Below are 20,152 nucleotides of genomic sequence, written 5' to 3'. Positions count from 1 at the left end.
ATAAATTTTGTAAAATGAGACTACAAAATAGTGAAAGAAGACATCACATGTTCATGGATCAGAAAACATCTTATTGTTAAAATGGTAATACTTCTGCAAACTAATCTACTGATTCAACACAATCCCTATCAAAATCCGAGTGGACTTTTGTGCAGGAACTCCCAAGGTGATCCTAAAATTGATATGTAAATGAAGGCACCCAGAACAGTCAAAACAATCTTGAAAAGAGGAACAAAGTTAGTGAACTCACACTTCCTGCTTTCAAAACTCACTCCAAAGCTGTAAGTAATGATGACAGTGCATACTGGCATAAAATAGACAGGCAGATCAATGGAAACAAATTGAGAATCCAGAAATAAACCTTAACATTTATGGTTAATTGATTCTGACAAAGGGGTCAAGAAAATCAATGGGGGAAAGAATAATGCTTTCAATAAATGATGTCTGGGTAACTAGATATCCAGATGCAAAAAAAAAAAAAAAATGAACCTGGACACTTAATTATCTCAAAATAGATCACAGATCTAAAATTAAGAGCTAAAACTAGAAGACAATACAGGAGTAAACCTTTGTGATCTTAGGTTAGAAAATGGTTACTTAGCTACAATAGCAAAAGCACAAGAGATAAAAGAGAAGACCGATAAGGACTTCATCAAAATTTAAAACTTCTGGGGCACCTGGGTGGCTCAGTCAGTTAACCAACCGCCTTTGACTCCGGTTCTGATCCCAGGGCTCCCAGGGTTCTGGGATTGAGCCCCACATCGGGCTTCTTGCTCAGGAGGGAGCCTGCTTCCTCTTCTCCCACTGCCCCTCTCCCTGCTTGTACTCTCTCTAACTCTAATGAATAAGTAAAAATTCTTAAAAAAAAAAAAAAATTAAAGCTTTTGTGGTTTAAATGACACCATCAGGGTGCCTGGGTGGCTCAGTGGGTTAAAGCCTCTGCCTTCGGCTCAGGTCATGATGCCAGGGTCCTGGGATGGAGCCCCACATCAGGTTCTCTGCTCCGCAGGGAGCCTGCTTCCTCCTCTCTCTCTGCCTGCCTCTCTGCCTACTTGTGATCTCTGTCTGTCAAATAAATAAATAAAATATTTAAAAATAAATTTTAAAAAATGACACCATCAACTAAGTAAAAAGAAAACACACAAATTAGGAAAAAATATTTGCAAAACATAGATCTGATTTAAAAAAAAATCCAGAATATATGTATAACTCTTTAAAATTTTTTTTTAATTTAAATTCAATTTAGTTAACATATAGTGTATTATTAGTTTCAGGGGTAGAATTTAGTGATTCATCAGCTGCATATGTATGGAGCCGGTGCTCATTACATCGAGTGCCCTCCTTAATGCCCATCACCCAGTTACCCTGTCCCCCCAGCACCTACCCTCCAGCAACCCTGTCTGTTCCCTATAGTTAAGAGTTCCTTATGGTTTGCCTCCCTTTCTCCTTTTATCTTATTTTATTTTTTCTTCCCTTCCCCTTCTGTTCATCTGTTTTATTTCTTAAATTTCATATGAGTGAAATCATATGGTATGTCTTTCTCTGACTGACTTATTTCACATAGCGTAATGTAGTCTAATTCTATCCACATCATTGCAAATGGCAAGATTTCATTCTTTTTGATGGCTGAGGAGTATTTCATTGTATATATATACCACATCTTCTTCATCCCTCTATTTGTTGATGGACATCTGGGTTCTTTCATTGTTTTGGCTACTGCAGACACTGCTGCTATAAACACTGGCACAATTCAATAACAAAAAGACAACCCAAATTAAAAAATAGGCAAAGGGTTTTTGAACAGACATTTCTCTAAGGAAAATATACAAATGGCGAAAAAGCACATGAAAAGAAGCTCAACATCATTAGCCATGAAAAAAAGTAAATTTTCTGTAAATGCTAATCTCCAGGGAAATGTTAAAAAACACAAAAAGGGAAAATTAGTGTTGACAAAGATGTAGAGAAATTGGAACCTTCATACATTTCCTGGTGGTAATGTAAAATGGTGCAGTGTTTGCAAACTATGGGAAATAGTTTGGCAGTTCTTGGAATGTTAAACCTACAGTTACCATATGGCCCAGCAATTCCACTTCTAAGTGTATACTTAATAGAACTGAAGACATTGTTCACAAAAATAAAATGTATACAAATATTCACAGCAGCTATTATTATTCATATTGGCCAAAAAGTGGGAATACACAATGTACATCAACTGATGAATGGATAAACAAAATGTAGTATATCCGGGGCGCCTGGGTGGCTCAGTGGGTTAAGCCGCTGCCTTCAGCTCGGGTCATGATCTCAGGGTCCTGGGATCGAGTCCCGCATCGGGCTCTCTGCTCAGCGAGAAGCCTGCTTGCTTCCCTCTCTCTCTCTGCCTGACTCTCCGTCTGCTTGTGATCTCTGTCTGTCAAATAAATAAATAAAATCTTTTAAAAAAAAAAATGTAGTATATCCACACGATGGAATATTATTCAGCAATTTAAAAAAATGACAAACTACTACATGACAGAACATGGACGAATCATGAAAACTTTATGCTGAGTGAAAGAAGGCAGCCTAAAAAAAATCACATATCTTATGATTCTAATATATGAATTGTTCATAAAAGGCAAATGTATATACACATAAAGCAGATTAGTGGTGCCTAGAGCCGGGGTGGGAGGAACTGAGAGAGTGGGGAGTAATTTGGGTACAGAGTTTCTTTGGAGTGATGAAAATGCTCTAAAACTAGGTCATGGTTAATAAATAAAATCTTAAGAAAAAAAAAAAAAAAACTAGGTCATGGTGATGGCTGCACAACTCTGTGAATATACCAAAAACCCTGAAAGTGTTTAAATGGGTGGATTGTATGGTCAGTGAATTGTATCTCAATTAGGAACACATACAACTCTGAAATAAAATCTGCCTATGAAACTGAATCTGTAAGAACAAAGAAAGTGAAATGCCATAGTGAAAGTCAGATACAGCAACATGAAAGAAAAAGGAGGAGGAAGGGGAGGAGGAAACAGAAGACGAAGGGGAGGAGACAAAAAAAAAAAGAAATAATTCGACCTGATAACATTAGATAAAACTTTACTTATCACATTCATTTCTCTTACTGTAGCAAACCATCCAGTTCTGAATATCTGTAAGTGAAAAAAGTTGTAGGATATACAGAAAGTAGCAAGTGAGAATTACTTTCATGCATGATAAGAAGTCAGGCTTAAGCAACCACTGGTTCCCATTCAATTTTTATAAATGTAAGTGAAGGAACATAATTCAAAGTAGTATCGAAAACTTATAATCCTCAAATTGATGACTACAAGAAATTTAGCTCCCCAAACTTTAAAGAAAAAAGTTCTCTTCTATGATCTTCCTCAACTTTCATTTAAATACTAAGCACATTTCATTAGACTGTCTATGGCCATACCACCCCGAACGCGCCCAATCTTGTCTCATTTGGCTTTCTGAACCTCTGTTGAAAATGACCTATGCTCATCACCTACCATTCTGAATCACTGGGAAATCAAAAGTGGCTTACCTTTTTTAATGTACTGAAGGAAGGCCAGGACTGATATCCATATTCAGATACAAATCGAGCTTTTGGGAAAACTTTCCAATCCCAGCAATCACTGGTATAGTCATAAAAATGTACATCACCAAAATTATTGTCATATGGGTTGACAGAGAGCCAGCCTTCTTTAACAGATTCGGCCCCATTTGTAGGGCTGGATATGATAAAAGGACGAGTCTTGTCTTCCTGAGTCCAGAAATAAAATGATTTAAAAGACATTTTCACCCAGTAAAGTACAAATCATTCACTTTTTTATTAAGTGTTTATTTTAATTCCAATATAGTTAACATACAGTGTTAACATTAGCTTCAGGTGTACAATATACTGATGCAACACTTTCATCCTCACCCAGTGCTCAACATGACAAGTATCCTCCTTAATCCTTATCACCTATCTCACCCATCCCCCTCACCCACCTCCCTCTGGTAATCATCAGCTTGTTCTCTATAATTAAGAGTCTATTTCTTGGTTTCTCTCTTTTTCTTTTTTTTTCCTCTGCTTATTTTTTTCTTAAATTCCACATATGAGTGAAATCATAACGGTATTTGTCTTTCTCTGACTGACTTAATTCACTTAGCAATATACTCTCTAGCTCCACCCATATCAGTGTAAACGGCAAGATTCCTTTCTTTTTTATGGCCGAGTAATATTCCATTGTATATACCATAGACACACACACACACACACACACACACACACACACACACCACATCATCTTTACCAATTCATCTGTCATGGACATTGGGCTGTTTCCTTAATTTGGCTATTGTAAATAATGCTGCTATAAACACAGGGTGCATATATCCCTTTGAATTAGTGTTTTGTATTATAGGGGTAGATACCCAGTAGTGTGATTACTAGATAGTCAGGTCTGTTTTTGACCTTCTGAGGAAACTCCATACTGTTTTCCACAGAAGTTGCACCAGTTTGCATTCCCACCAATAGTGCCCAAGGGTTCCCCTTTCTCTGCATCCTCCCCAACATCTGTTGTTTCTTGTGTTTTTTATTTTAGCCGTTCTGACAGGTGTGAGGTGATATCTCACTATAGTTTGATCTGCATTTTCCTGATGGTGAGTGATGTTGACCACCTTTTCATGTGTCTGTTGGCTGTCTGCATGTTGTCTTTGGAGAAATGTCTGTTTATGTCAGATCATCTACTTTTTAAAAAAACACTGTCAAGTTCCAGGATGCCAAGTGACTGCAGAAAAATAATAGAACCATTAACCTTCTGCATTCAACAACCACCAGCACCTGCTATTCACCAATCCTTTATATCCTTTTGTAATTAATACAGCTTACTCCTCAGTACCTGCTCCCAATCTTTTTCAAGAATGCCGTGCCTCTACATTACCTTCTACCAACATGGGTAGTGTACAGTCTACTGCAGAATTTCTCATCCTTGGCACTACTGACATTCTGCACTTGATAAATTTTGTGCAGTGGTGACCAGAAAAAGGGAGCAAGGGGAGACGTAATGTTTAGCAGCATCCCTGGTCTCTACCCACTAGATGCTAGTAGTACCCTGTACACACACCAAAAAATGTCTACAGACATGGCCAAATGTGCTCCTGTCCCTTGGAGGACAAACTCGCCTCTACTTAAGAAACACAGGTCCAGTGCTTAAGAATTAGAGGCTAAGGTGCAGGATATAAAACTAATACCCAGAAATAAGTAGTATTTCTACACACTAAAAACAAACTAGCAGGAAGATAATTTTTTAAATATATACACTGTTTTTCCTTTTTTAAGATTTATTTATTTATTCGACAGAGAGAGACACAGCGAGAGAGAGAACACAAGCAGGGAGAGTGGGAGAGGGAGAAGCCAGCTCCCTGCTAAGCAGGGAGCCTGATGTGGGGCTTGATCCCAGAAACCGGAATCATGACCAGAGTGGAGAAGGCAGCCGCTTAATCAACTGAGCCACCCAAGCACCCCAAGAAGGAGAAATTTTAAAACAACACCCTTTATAAATGCACCAAAAAGAATAAAATACCTAGGTATAAACTTAACCAAAGAGATGAAAGACCTCTACTCTGAATACTATAAAACACTGATGAAAGAAACTGAAGATGACCCAAACAAATGGAAAGATATCCCAGGTTGTGGGCTGGAAGAACCAGTATTATTCGAATGTCCATACTACTCAAAGCAATCCACAGATTCAGTGCAATCCCTATCAAAATACCAACAGCGTTTTTTACAAAAATAGAATAAATAATACTAAAATTTGTATGAAATCAGAGAAGACCCCAAATAGTCAAAGCAATCTTGAAAAAGAAAAACAAAGCTTGGAGATGTCAAAGTTCCAGGTCTCAAGATATACTACACAGCAGTAGTAATCAATACAGTATGGTACTGGCATAAAAACAGATACACAGATCAGTGGCATAGAATGGAGAGCCCAAAATAAACCACTGATTATATGGTCATTTAATCTGTGACAAAGGAGGCAAGAATATACAATGGGAAAAGATGTTCTCCTCAATAAATGGTGCTGGGAGAAATGGACAGCTACATGCAAAAGAATGAAACTGTATCACTCTTTAATATCATAAACAAAAATAAACTCAAAATGGATTAAAGACCCAAATGTGAGGTCTGAAATCATGAAGACCTAAAAACCATAAAAACACAGGCAGTAATTTCTCTGACATTGGCCATAGGATCATTTTTCTTTATAGGTCCCTTCACGCAAGAAAAACAAAAGCAAAAATAAATTATTTGGATAACACCAAAGTAAAAAGATTTACACAGCAAAGGAAACTACCAGCAGCGCGCGCGCACACGCGCACACACACACACACGCACACACACATATATCAAGAACATGTACAACTCAGTACCAAACCCCGAATAATTCAATTAAAAAATGGGCAGAGGACTTAAATAAAATTTTTCCCAAAAAGACATAAAGATATCCAATGGACATATGAAAAGATCCTCAACACCACTTGTCATCAGGAAAATGCAAGTCAAAACTAAAATATCACTTTATATCTATCAGAATGGCTAAAACCAAAAACACAAGAAACAACAAGTGCTGGTGAGGATATGGAAAAAGGGGAACCCTTGTGCACTGTTGGTAGGAATGCAAAGTGGTGTGGCCACAGTGGAAAACAGTATGGAAGTGCTTTGAAAAATTAAAAACAGAAATAGCATATAATCCAATAATTCTACTACAGGTATTTACACGAAGAAAATGAACACACTAATTCAAAAAGACACGTATACTTCTGTGTTTATTGCAATGTTATTTACAACAATCAATATATTGAAGCAATCTAAGTGTCCATCAATAGAGAAATGGATAAGGAAGATGTGGCACGCATATATACACACACACACACACACATACATATATATTCCATTATATATATTCCATTATATATATCCCATTATATATATCCCATTTTATATATATATATATATATATATATATAATTCTATTATATATATTCCATTATATAATGGAATATGGCACAGCCATAAAAAGATGACATTGTGTCATTTGAGATGGACCTTGAGGATACTATGGATGGATGCACCTAGAGGATATTATGGTAAGTGAAATAAGTTCAGACTGAGAAACACAAATATTATATGATTTTACTCACAAGTGTAATCTAAAACAAAAACAAAAACAAAAGAATAGACAAACAAAAAGCAGAATCAGACCTATAAATACATAGAATAAACTGACGTTTGTCAGAGGTGGATGGGTCAGCAGCTAGGCAAAATTGGCAAAGGGGGAATGGGAGATACAGGGTCCCCATTATGGCATGTATAGGTCATGGGAATAAAAGGCATAGCAGGAGAAAAAAAGGAAATAATAGAGGATATTGAGTCAGAATGACTTGAGTTTAAATCTCAAATCAGAATCTTATTATTTTTGGACAGATCTAAGCCTCAACAGTCTCTTCTATAAAATGGGGAAAATAACAGTACCTACTTCATAGGACTAGAGTAAAAGATAGAGAACTCATGTGTGGAAGACATGGTTAAATTTCACTGAAATTCATGTTCTCATTTCCATAATATAAAGCTGTTTCTAGGAAGTGACTTTCTAACCTCTTTGCATCATTGTGGGGCTATGTGCCTCCTTCTCACTTAACCACTGAACTGTGAAATGAAAATGCTCAAGTATTAAAATCCATTTCTTAAATCCATCAGATATGAAAAATGTAATACCAACACTATCAGTAAAAAGATTATGAAATAAATGTTTTATAAATATTAATTAAAGCTTATACCATCATAGGTTGTGTATAGAAAAATTCTTCATGATACATGACTAAGCATATCAGATAAGCTAAAAATCTGAACCTAAGTTTTTTCATGAATTCTCACTGAAATGTCTTCACATAAATGAATAATGCCATAAACTATACATATTTGGGTGCCAAAATCACATACTATTCTTTTCCCTTTTCAAACTGCTTCAGGATATACCTAAATATTTAAAATATCTAATTAGAGATAAAAAATATAAGGACAATCAGATTATTAAATCACACGTTGAACATTAAAGTTTTTAAAAGTTTTATCCTTCGAAGGCATTAGTACAAAAACAAATGCTGCTTCCTCTCCCTATCAAAAAAAGTTAACTTATATTATCATACAATGTGTATGTAGCAAATACTAGTATAATATGCCTATTAAAAAGTAGTGATGAAAAAGAACCACCATAAAGGAAGGGCTCTATGGTAGAGTTGGGAACAAGCTCTTTCCTTTCCCTTTCTCCTTATTTCACATATCAACATAGTCATATATATCAAGTTCTGCTTTAGCATTTATAATTACAGAATTTTAAATGACACATTAGACCAAATAAACTTTACAGACAGACACAGTACATACCATCCAAGAGCAATAGAATACACATTCTTCTCAGGTACACATGGAACACTCTCTGAGAGAGATCACCAGTTAGGCCATAAATCAAGTCTAACAAATTTAAGAAGACTGAAATCACTCAAACATATTTTTGGACCCCACGGGTATGGAACTAGAAACCAATTAGGAGAAGAAGGCTGGAAAACTCATAAATACATGAAGATTAAGGAATATGCTACTGAACAAACAATGGATCAACAAAGAAATTAAAAGAGAAATTGAAAAATACCTTGACAAATGAAAATGGAAAATACAACATACCAAAACTTAGGAGATGCAGCAAAAGCAGTTTAAGAGGAAAGATCAGAGATAAATGACCATTTCAAGAAAGACGAAAAATGTCAAATAAAGAACCTAACTTAACATCTTATTAAACTAGAAAAAGAAGAACAAACATGGCCCCAAGTTAGCAGAAGGAAGGAAATAACAAAGCCCAGAGCAGAAATAAATGGAATAGAGACTTAAAAGACAATAAAAAAGATCATTGAAACGAAGAACTGGTTCCTTTAAAAAATTAATAAATAAATAAACAAAACCAACAAACCTAATTTAGCCAGACTTGCTTATTAGGAAAAGAAAGAGAGAGGACTCAAAATCAGAAATGAAAAAGATGTTATAAATGATATCTCAGAAATACAAAGAATTGTAAGAGACTACTATGAACAACTATACACAAAAAAAATTGAGCAACCTAGAAGAAATGGATAAATTCTTAAAAACATACAACTTTCCAAGACTGAATCATGAATAAATAGAAAAGGTGAACAGACCAATTAACTAGTAAGGAGATTGAATCAATAGTCAAAAATCTCCCAACAAACAAAAATCCAGGACCAGACAACTTCACCGGTAAATTCAACCAAATATTCAAAGAAGAATTAATACCAGTCCTTCTCAAACTCTTGTGAAAAAAAGAAGAGGAGGGAAAACTTCCAAATTCATTTTACAAGACAACCATTACCCTGATACCAAAACCAAATAGGGTCACCAGAAGAAAATTACAGGCCAATATCCTCGATGAACACAGATGCAGAAGTTCTCAACAAAATACTAATAAACCAAGTTCATATAAGTAAAAAAAAAAAAAAAAAAAAACCATATACCATGATCAAGTGGAATTTATTCCAGGGATGTAAGATGGTTCAACCCTGGCAAGTCAATCAACATGATACACCACATTAATAAAATGAAGTTTAAAAATCATATGCTCACATGAACAAGTGCAGTACAAGTGTCTGACAAAATTCAGCATCCATTTATTGTCTCAACAAAGTGGTTACAGAGGAAACATACCTCAACATAGTAAAGGCCATATAGGACAAGGCCACAGTTAACATCATACTCAGTGGTGAAAAACTCAAAACTTCTAAGGTCAGGAACAAGACCAGGATGTCAACTTCCACCCAACAGAGCACTGAAAGTCCTAGCTAGAACAATTAGACAACAGAAAGAAATAAAAGGTATACAAACTGGAAAGGAAGAAGTAAAGCTGTCACTCTTTGCAGATGACATGGTATTATATGGAGAAAACTCTAAGACTTCACAAAAACCTTTTAGCATAAATACAGTAAATTGTAGGCTACAAAATCAATATACGGAAATATGTTGCATTTCTATGTACTAATAATTACTAGCAAGAGAAATTAATAAAATAATCTTATTTACAACCACATCAAAAAGAATAAAATATCTAAGAATAAATTTTACCAAGGAAGTGAAAGACTGAAATTATTATTGAAAATTATAAGACACTGAAAATTGGGGTGCCTGGGTGGCTCAGTTGGTTAAGTGCCTGCCTTTGGCTCGGGTCATGATCCCAGGGTCTTGGGATTGAGACCCACGTTGGGCTCCCTGCTCAATGGGAAGCCTTCTTCTCCCTCTCCCACTTCCCCCGCTTGTGCTTCCTCTCTTGCCGTCTCTCTCTCTGTCAAATAAATAAATAAAATCTTAAAAAAAGAAAAGACACTGAAAATTATAAGACTTTGTTAAAAGACACTGAAGAAGACATAGATAAATGAAAAGATATTCTGTACTCATAGACTGGAAGAATTAATACTGCTAAAATGTCCATACTATCCAAAGCAATCTACAGATTCAATGCAACGCCTATCAAAACCACAATGCATTTTTCACAAAATAGAAAGAACAATCCAAAAACTTTTATGGAACCATAAAAGTCTCTGTATAGCCAAAGCAATCTTGAGAAAGAACAACAAATCTGGAGGCATCATACTTTCCGACTTCAAAACATGTAACAAAACAAAAGTAATTAAAACATTACGGTATTGGCATAAAAACAGCCACATAGATCAGGAGAATAGAGAATCAAGAAATAAATTCATATATGTATGGCCAATTAATTTATGACAAAGGAGACAAGAATATACAATGGGGAAAGGAGTCTCTTCAGCAAATGGTGTTGGAAAAACTGGATAGTCAAATGCAAGAGAATGAAATTGAATAACCATCTTCAACCACACACAAAAGTTAATGCAAAATGGATTAAAGACTTGAATATAAGATCCAAAATCATAAAACTCCTAAAAGAAATCATAGGTGGTAAGCTCCTTGACACTGGTCTTGGCTTGATTTTTTTGGATTTGACACAAAAAGCAAAGGCAAAAAAAAAGAACAAGTGGGACTACATTCAAACTAAAAAGGTTCTATACAGCAAAGGAAACCATCAACAAAATAAAAAGGCAACATACTGAATGGGAGGAAATACTTGCAATCATATGCCTGCTAAGGCGTTAATACCCAAAATATATAAAGAATTTATTTGTCCAACTCAACAGTAAAAAACAAACAATTAAGAAATGAGCCAGGAATCTAAACAGACATTTTTTCCAAAGAAGACATACAGATAGCCACTTAGTACATGAAAAGGTACTTAACTAATTATCAGGGAAATGCAAACCAATACCACAATGATGTATCATCTGACACCTGTTAGGATGGCTATTATCAAAAAGATAAGAGATAACAAATGTTAGCAAGGATGTGGAGAAAAGGGAACCCTTGTGCTTTGTTGATGGGAATGTAAGTTGGTATAGTCACTAAGGAAAACAATACTGAGGATACCTAAAAAATTAAATGTAGAACTACCATGTGATCAAGCAATTCTAGTCATGGATATTTATCTGAAAAAAATAAAAAAACACTAACTCAAAGAGATATATGCACCCCCATATTCACTGTGGCATTATTTATAATAACCAAGATACTATAACAATCGAAATGTTCATTGATGATGAATGGATAAAGAAAATGTAGCATACACACACACACACACAATGGAATATGACTCAGCCATAAGAAAGAATGAGATCTTGGAGCACCTGGGTGGCTCAGTCAGTTGAGCATCCAACTTTTGATTTCAGGTCAGGTCATGATCTCAGGCTCAAGGTATCAAGCCCTGCACGTGGCTGTATGCTGGGCATGGAGCCTGCTTGGAATTCTCTCTCTCCCTCTCCCTCTGCCCCTCCCAACTCATGATCACTCTTTCTCTCTTAAGAAAAAGGTGGGGGGGGGGATGAAATCTTGCCATTTGTGACAACACAGATGGACTTTGAGGGCATTATACTAAGTGAAATAAGTCAGAGAAAAGCAAATATTGTATGATCTCACCTATACGTGGAATCTAAAAACAACAAAAACAAGCTCATGGAAAGAGAACAGACTGATGGTTGCCAGAGGTGTGAGGTGGGAGGTGAGTGAAACATGAAGGTAGTCAAAAAAATGAAAAGAAAAAGAGTCTCTATGTCTCTTAGGAAGGATGGAAGGAAGGAGAGGAGAGGGCAGGGGAGGGGAGAGGAGGGAGAGAGGGACGAACGGAGGAAGGAAGAAAGGAAGGGAGGAAGGAGGGGAGGGAGGAAGAAGGGCAAGGAAGAGAGGAAGGAAAGGAAAGAAGGAAGGAAGGAAAGGGAAGCGGGGAGAGAAGGAGGAAGGAAAATAGGAAGAAAGAAAAATAGAAAAGAAATATCCATAGAACAGTTGAGCCTTCTCTGTCCCTTTTTCTCCCTGCCTATGGAAATTGTCTGGTAATTCCAGAAATTACCAGATGTCAGATAATTCCAGACATCCACAATTCACGCACGCGTGCACGCACGCACACACACACACACAAAGAATAAGAGCAACTTCCACATTCAAACATTATTTGCACTGACAATCCTGGAGTCTTTCAGCCTGTACAACTTGTCTACTTACAGCCTCATCTACAAAGCATGTTTATTTACACAGAAATCTTCTAAGTTCTACGTGAAATGCTATGTTCCTAGGAAACATAAATATCCATAGTTCCAGAAATTGTAAACCCAAATTGGATAATAACTTCAGAAGAAATGAAATATATGAGGCAGAAGATCATTTTTGCTCCCACAAAGGCACTGGGCCCAGAATGTTTTATGGGTGAATTTGTCTCAGTAAAACCGATAATCTGTATTTTATTTAAATTATCCCTGGACTATAAAAACAACAACAAATGGCTCCTAACTCATTCTGTGCAGGCAGCATATGCACATACACATATACCAACCTGGGTTCTCCAGGCTAAATCTGTCTCACAAAAATGTTTTTTATTTTTTTCCAGTGTTCCAAAATTCATCGTTTATGCACCACACCCACTGCTCCATGCAATACGTGCCTTCCTTAATACCCATCAACAGGCTCATCCCACCCACCTCTGCCCCCTCCAAAACCCTCAGTTTTTTTCTCAAACTGAGGGTTTTGTCTCTCATGGTTTGTCTCCCCCTCCGATTTCCCCCAACTCACTTCTCCTCTCCATTTTCCCAGTGTCCTCCATGTTATTCCTAATGTTCCACAAGTAAGTGAAACCATATGATAATTGACTCTCTCTGCCTGACTTATTTCACTCAGCATAATCTCTTCCAGTCCCATCCATGTTGATACAAAAGTTTGGTATTCATCCTTTCTGATGGAGGCATAATACTCCATTGTATATATGGACCATATCTTCTTTATCCATTCATCTGTTGAAGGGCATCTTGGTTCTTTCCACAGTTTGGTGACTGTGGCCATTGCTGCTATGAACACTGGGGTACAGTTGGCCCTTCTTTTCACTACATCTGTATCTTTGGGGTAAATACCCAGGAGTGCAATTGCAGGGTCATAGGGCAGCTCTATTTTTAATTTCTTAAGGATCTCCACACTGTTTTCCAAAGTGGCTATACTAACTTGCTTTCCCACCAACCGTTTAAGAGGGTTCTCCTTTCTCTACATTCTCTCCAACACTTGTTGTTCTCTGTCTTGTTCATTTTGGCCATTCTAACTGGTGTAAGGTGGTATCTTGATGTGGTTTTGATTTGAATCTCCCTGACAGCTAATGATGATGAACACTTTTCCACGTGTCTGTTAGCCATTTGTATGTCTTTTTTGGAGAAATGTCTATTCATGTCTTCTGCCCATTTTTTGATGTGATTATCTGTTTTGTGTGTGTTGAGTTTGAGGAGTTCTTTATAGATCTTGGATATCAGCCCTTTGTCTGTAGTGTCATTTGTGAATATCTTCTCCCATTCCATGGGTTACCTCTTTGTTTTCACAAAAAATTTTGTTTAGATAGCGTTTTTTAAAATACTCAATATAAATGAGACCCAGCATTCATTTGCTATTACCATAGTCCCCTCTTCTCTATGAACCTCATCAACTCTACTTAATTTTTTAAAATAGATTTGGCTCCTCTAGGCATTTGAGTTTACAATTCCTACCACAGACTGAGTTTGCTTATGAACATAAATTTTTTTTTTTTTAAGATTTTATTTATTTATTTGATAGAGAGATCACAAGCAGGCAGAGAGGCAGGCAGAGAGAGAGGAGGAAGCAGGCTCCCTGCTGAGCAGAGAGAGCCCGATGCGGGGCTCGATCCCAAGACTCCGAGATCATGACCCGAGCCGAAGGCAGCGGCTTAACCCACTGAGCCACCCAGGCGCCCCTGAACATAAATTTTTAAATTCTAACCAAAATATCAGCAAATCAAATCTTGCACAGAATAAAAGAATAAAGCATTATAGCTAAACAGAGTTTATACTAGAACTAGTCTGTTATCAGGAAAGTAATTCACAGAATTCATTGTATTTATTGAGAACAAGGAAGGAAGGAAGGGAGAGAGGAAGGAAGGAAGGAAGGAAGGAAGGAAGGAAGAGGGAGGGAGGAAAGAGGGAAGGAAGGAAAAAGTAGCATACGGATAAGTCATCCAAAATAGAAATTCTCGACATTTGGGGTTCCATAGATGGGCTCCAGAAAAAAGTACATGACAATCTGCAGATGTAAACACCATATTGGTGTATGTGTGGTGAGCTCCACAGATTAAGTTCATCCTCAAAGAAGCCCATAACCCATAAATCCATTCATGTGCTGCAGCATTACAATGGACTGTTCTGTATGAAAATGGTATTATTGAAGGTTGCTCTAAAAAAGGGTACAGGGGCACCTGGGTGGCTCAGTTGGTTAAGCAACTACCTTCAGCTCAGGTCATGATCCTGGAGTCCCAGGATCGAGTCCCGCATCCGGCTCCCTGCTCCATGGGGAGTCTGCTTCTCCCTCTGACCTTCTTCCCTCTCATGCTCTCTCTCACTTGTCTCTCAAATAAATAAGTAAAAATCTTTTAAGGGGGGGGTACAAAAACATACTACACCAATATTCCAACTGATCCATTTTCGAAACACGTTCTTAAATTCTACTGCATGAGAAATCATTACTTACAGCCAAGACAATCTTTCGAATATTCTTCACATACAGTACCACATAGTCCTTGATGTAGGTATGCAGTTCTCTGGCAGGGATATTATACCAATTCATCATCAGTGCTGCTTCATTTTCATTATTTCCACCCCAAATGATGATGGAGGGATGATATTTCAGTCTCCTGATCTAAAATTTCAGAAAACATAAAACAATTTTCCAATGATCAACAAGAAAAAAAAGTCTCAGAGCTGTAATGATTCATAAAATGATAGCCACTGCATTTTTGCACATAAATTCTTATGTACAGAAAATTCATTAGAAAGTGGCTTGTAACATTACCTGCGGGAATACATGTTAAGAAATCAGATTCTTTTCACCTAGATTTTATAAACACCAGTAAGATAGGGTTCCTCTTCTCTACTGTATAAAACCTGAAGAAAATATAATCCCTTTTATTGAAAAAAGAAACATAAATCAACCTCATTGTTATCTGACTTGCCACAAAAAAAGGCTCTAAGAAATACAAAAGTCAGGAGACATTACATTACAGAGGAGTTTCTCAAGAGCAATATGGAGTTTTGTGTGAAGAAACAAATGAGGGAGAACAACTAGTTCTGCTGAAAGAGAGACTGAGGGGTTGTTATGGTCTCCACTGAGATCAGAAAACCGCAAGGACAGCTAGAGAGGGTTTTACAAACCAAGAGAGTTCCCAGAGAAACTCTGTAAGTTAAAGACAAATATGTGAAATATTCTAAAGGGAAAAGGATGAGGACATCAAGAGGATATCTCCAGGGCACCTGGGTGGCTCAGTGAGTTAAAGCCTCTGCCTTCAGCTCAGGTTACAATCTCAGGGTCCTGGGATCGAGTCCCGCATAGGGCTCTCCGCTTGGCAGGGAGCCTGCTTTCTCCTCTCTCTCTCTCTCTGCCTGCCTCTCTGCCTACTAGTGATCTCTGTCAAATAAATAAATAAAAATCTTAAAAAAAAAAAAAAGAGGATATCTCCAGAAGTAACTATCACTGTCATGTCCTGAGAAATCAACTAAGGTTAAGTCAGTTACTGAATATATCTGAACACAGAAGAAGAAATTAGAGTATCTGTCTGAAAATCCTGCAGCCCTAAGAACTGAGCCTGTGTGACCTGGGCTCTCTGTGACCAGCCCTACACAAAGGTGGAAGGATCCAGTTCTTCGGATACACCGGGAGATGGACTCCGGCAGAAGAGGGCAGTTAAATCTCTTGGAGAACACAGTGAGTCAATGATCAAGAGAAATTCCTCTGGAACCCATTTTAGCAAAATAACCATACTGGTATTTATAGCTTCTCTTCCATGAAATGCATGATTAGAGTGATGGATCCCAGCTGATGTTCTCACTGTGGCCTCCATTCAAGATGCCAAGTATCTCCTACATGACACAGAGATCCATTAAGGATACATGCATTAAAGGGATTTATCTCATTCTTAAAAATTACAGTCTTGTGTTTTTCTAACCCAGCCTTATGAATACTATTTCCTTTATTTGCCTCTGTGCATGCCCAGGTACGTGACAGCTACTACCAAGTGTGACTGGCACAAGAACACAAATACTTGGGCGTCTGGGTGGCTCAGCTGGTTGAGCAACTGCCTTCAGCTCAGGTCATGATCCCGGACTTCCAGGATCGAGTCCCGCATCGGGCTCCCAGCTCTTTGGGGAGTCTGCTTCTCCCTCTGACCTTCTCCTCTCTCATGCTCTCTCTCACTCATTCTCTCTCAAATAAAAAAATAAAATCTTTAAAAAAAAAAAAAAACCAGAACACAAATACTCAAGAGGCAGAAAGCTCCAGTGACTTTGTGCTACACATACCCTTCAAACTGACCTAGAATTTTTGACAAGCTTTCCTTTAAAATTTTAACGTCTTCATAAAAAGCTTGCCTGTTTAATAATACATAAAAGAATTGAAGGTACATAGACACCATAATTTATTTATTTGTATGAGAAAAAAAAGTTTAAAAAACTGAAATGTCTGCAACCTACATAACTATAATTAATATTTTTTAAGCTCATCTATCCATCTATCCTCCTGATGAAAAACCTGGCCCAGTAGTGCGGATACAGAGAGGAACAGTCCCCGAGGCCGCAGGGAGATTACAAACTTGCAGGGGAAACAAAACATTGAACAAGTGATTCAAAGTGTGGTATAGGTCATATAGGGCAAATCTTGTGATCTAGACTTGCAAATATAGAAAGATATTCCCCCCCAGAGAAATTCATGCTCAAGGTAGGACGTGACAGAAGAAAATGAGAGAGTTGGTCAGGAAGAGGGTGCTTGATGGGGCCAGGGACACCAGCAGAGACAGGAAATGCCCGGTGTCTTTATCTGGAGGACTCAGTAAGAGATGATTCATTTGTACTTTTTAAACCTTTTTTAAAAAAATAAAACACAGGGGCGCCTGGGTGGCTCAGTGGGTTAAAGCCTCTTCCTTCGGCTCAGGTCATGATCCCAGGGTCCTGGGATTGAGCCCCGAGTCGGGTCCTCTGCTCAGCAGGGAGTCTGCTCCGCCCCCCCCCCTCTGCCTGTCTCTCTGCCTACTTGTGATCTCTGTCTGTCAAATAAGTAAATAAAATCTTTAAAAAAATAAAAAATAAAACACAGATATAAAAAAAATTATGACATAGTAAATTACTATAACACAATCACCCTCGTAACCACCACCCAGATCAAGAAAGATAACCCCAAAAGCCCTCATACACCCCTTTCTAATTATAGTCCTTTCCTGCTCCCAACAGTAACCACTATCTTGAGTATTATAGTAATCACTTCCTTCCATTTCTTTTGGTTTTCCATGCAAATGTACATCCACAGACATTGTAACAATGAAATCACAGATTTTAACTTACTTGATGGATTACAATCCCCTGACATTCTTATCCTTATTGGATTTCAAATTGTCCCATTTTTGGTTCGTGAGAGTCTCATCAAAGTTCTTTTAACATATCTGTGATAGTGTCATTGGTATCTCTATGTCCAAATATTCCAGGGTCATCTATTACACTTCCTGCCCCAGACCTGGAATCGGCCATTTGTCTAAGAACCCCTTCTCTTAATGGGAAGAGTTATTTCAATAGAAGGATACACCATATTATTAGGTTGTCCTAGTCCTTTTTGATGGACACAGCTAGGTTATAATCACTTCCTTGCACTTACAGATCTATAAATAGAAGTGTGTACATATGGTATGCAAAAGAAATCAAGGAGTCAAGAATCACTTTAAATTTTTGACCTGAGAAGCACAAAGACTAGCTTTGTCATTTCTCGAGTTGGGGGAAACAGCAGGGAAAGCAGGTTGGGAGACGGTAATGCAAGTTTGGTTCAGATATGTTACACTGGAGATGACTATGAAACCTCCCAGAAGAGGCTCCAAGTAGGCAGCTGGATATAAGAACCAGGAATCCAGCAGACATGTCAGAACTGGGGATAAATCTGAAAGTCATCAGCATAGAGGTGGTGTTAAAGCCACGAGACTGGGTGGAATCAACTAGGAAGTCAATTATCTGACTGATTTTCATGGGATTTAGTAAGGAGAACAAAAACACACACAAAAATAAAAAATGAGGAGAGGTTTAACGAAAGGCAAATGAAACAAAAGCATTTTCCTTCTTCTTGGAATGGTAATGACATACCTGGTAAGCCACTTCTGCTCTCACCGAATTCAGGAAGTCCCGATTGGTTGGATAAAGGGCACAGGCGAACATAAAATCCTGCCATACCTATCAAACCAATAAAGAGCAGTAAAGAACTTCCATGGACTTTATTACACAGAAAGAAATTCTTCATTTTGAACTCTGGGGAACTATCTTTCAGGCAAATGAAAAAACAAATTAGCCTGATGAGTGTAACCATTCGAACACTACTATGATTAAGGCAGTGGGAGAGGCTCTCATACAGACCTCATGACTTTCCAGAACAGCATAAAACTGTGGGGGGAACCCAAGGGAAGAAAATGTTAAATAGGGAGAAAAGAAAGAGAAGGAAAGGGAATTCAAAGAAGGAAACAGTGAGTGTGTTGAGGGGAACATGAAATTTGAAAAGAACCTTCCCCCAGCTCCTCCTCACTCGCAATACTTTAATTTTCACTGGGAATTTGCTGTTGAGAGATGGGCCAGATTGTTTATAGAAGAACTAACTTTTCATGGCCGAAAGGATTACTACATGGACATTTTTTAATGAAGCCACATTAAGTTCTTTTTTCTTTCTTTCTTTACCTGTCTCTTTCTTGAGAGACAGACTGTGTGTGTGAGTGGGGGACGGGGCGTGGCACAGAGGGAGAGAGAGAGAGAATCCCAAGCAGGCTCTGAATGACGCAGGGCTCAATCTCATGACCCTGGGATCATGACCTAAGCCAAAGGCAGACGCTTAACCAATGGAGCCGCCCAGGTACCCCGCGTAAGTTCATTTCTAGAGAGGCTATTACTACGCAGTGGTTAAGGGCCCAGGCCCCAAATCAGTCGACTGAGTCAGAACCTTGGTGCCACCACATACACTGTGTGGGTTTGGGAAGGTTATTTCACCTCTCTTCCACTTGTCCTTTTCCTTACTGGTAAAATGGGGATGGAGAACAGCAGTAACTACTTCATAGGATGAGCACTGAGAACAATGCCTGATCCTCAGTAAGTATTATAGAACACTATGACACTATCATGACCATCAGGACTGCCAATATTGTAATTACTATTCTTCTATGGAGTGCTTTATATTTTAGAACTATAATACCAGAACTAAAAGATTTTATTTCCTGTGCTTAACCCTCACCAATGCAAAACATGCCTGGAGTACTTAGCAATATTAAGCATAGCTTTTCTTTACTGAATTTTATTATTTTTCTTCTCTCTAGGTCTTGTTAAATCTCCTTCAATTTAAAATTTTTAAATATGTTTATGCATACCCTTATATCAAAAAGAAAATTACAAATACAGAATGCCTACCACTTAAAAATAATTAAATAATTATGATATTTACCATCAA

At 37.7% G+C, this 20,152-nt stretch overlaps 1 protein-coding gene across 2 annotated transcripts in view; it reads right to left on the bottom strand.

The window, feature by feature from the left end:
* The window catches only part of MANBA (mannosidase beta), a 121,067-nt gene that overhangs the window by 26,785 nt on the left and 74,130 nt on the right, over positions 1–20,152 (bottom strand). The window contains exons 10-12 of one of the 2 annotated variants that reach the window (XM_032860840.1): positions 18,811–18,897; positions 15,170–15,337; positions 3,524–3,742 (exon numbers count right to left, since the gene is read on the bottom strand). In XM_032860840.1, the coding sequence (XP_032716731.1) occupies positions 3,524–3,742; positions 15,170–15,337; positions 18,811–18,897 (474 nt within the window). The remainder of the gene's footprint in view (positions 1–3,523; positions 3,743–15,169; positions 15,338–18,810; positions 18,898–20,152) is intronic. The other variant, XM_032860849.1, reaches the window with a different exon arrangement.

Source organism: Lontra canadensis, unplaced genomic scaffold, assembly GCF_010015895.1.
Source record: "Lontra canadensis isolate GAN:19392208 unplaced genomic scaffold, GSC_riverotter_1.0 scaffold1, whole genome shotgun sequence".
Classification (NCBI taxonomy): Eukaryota; Metazoa; Chordata; class Mammalia; order Carnivora; family Mustelidae; genus Lontra; species Lontra canadensis.
The sequence above is the reverse complement of the archived record's forward strand: the minus strand, read 5'-3'. Positions and strand labels throughout refer to the sequence as shown.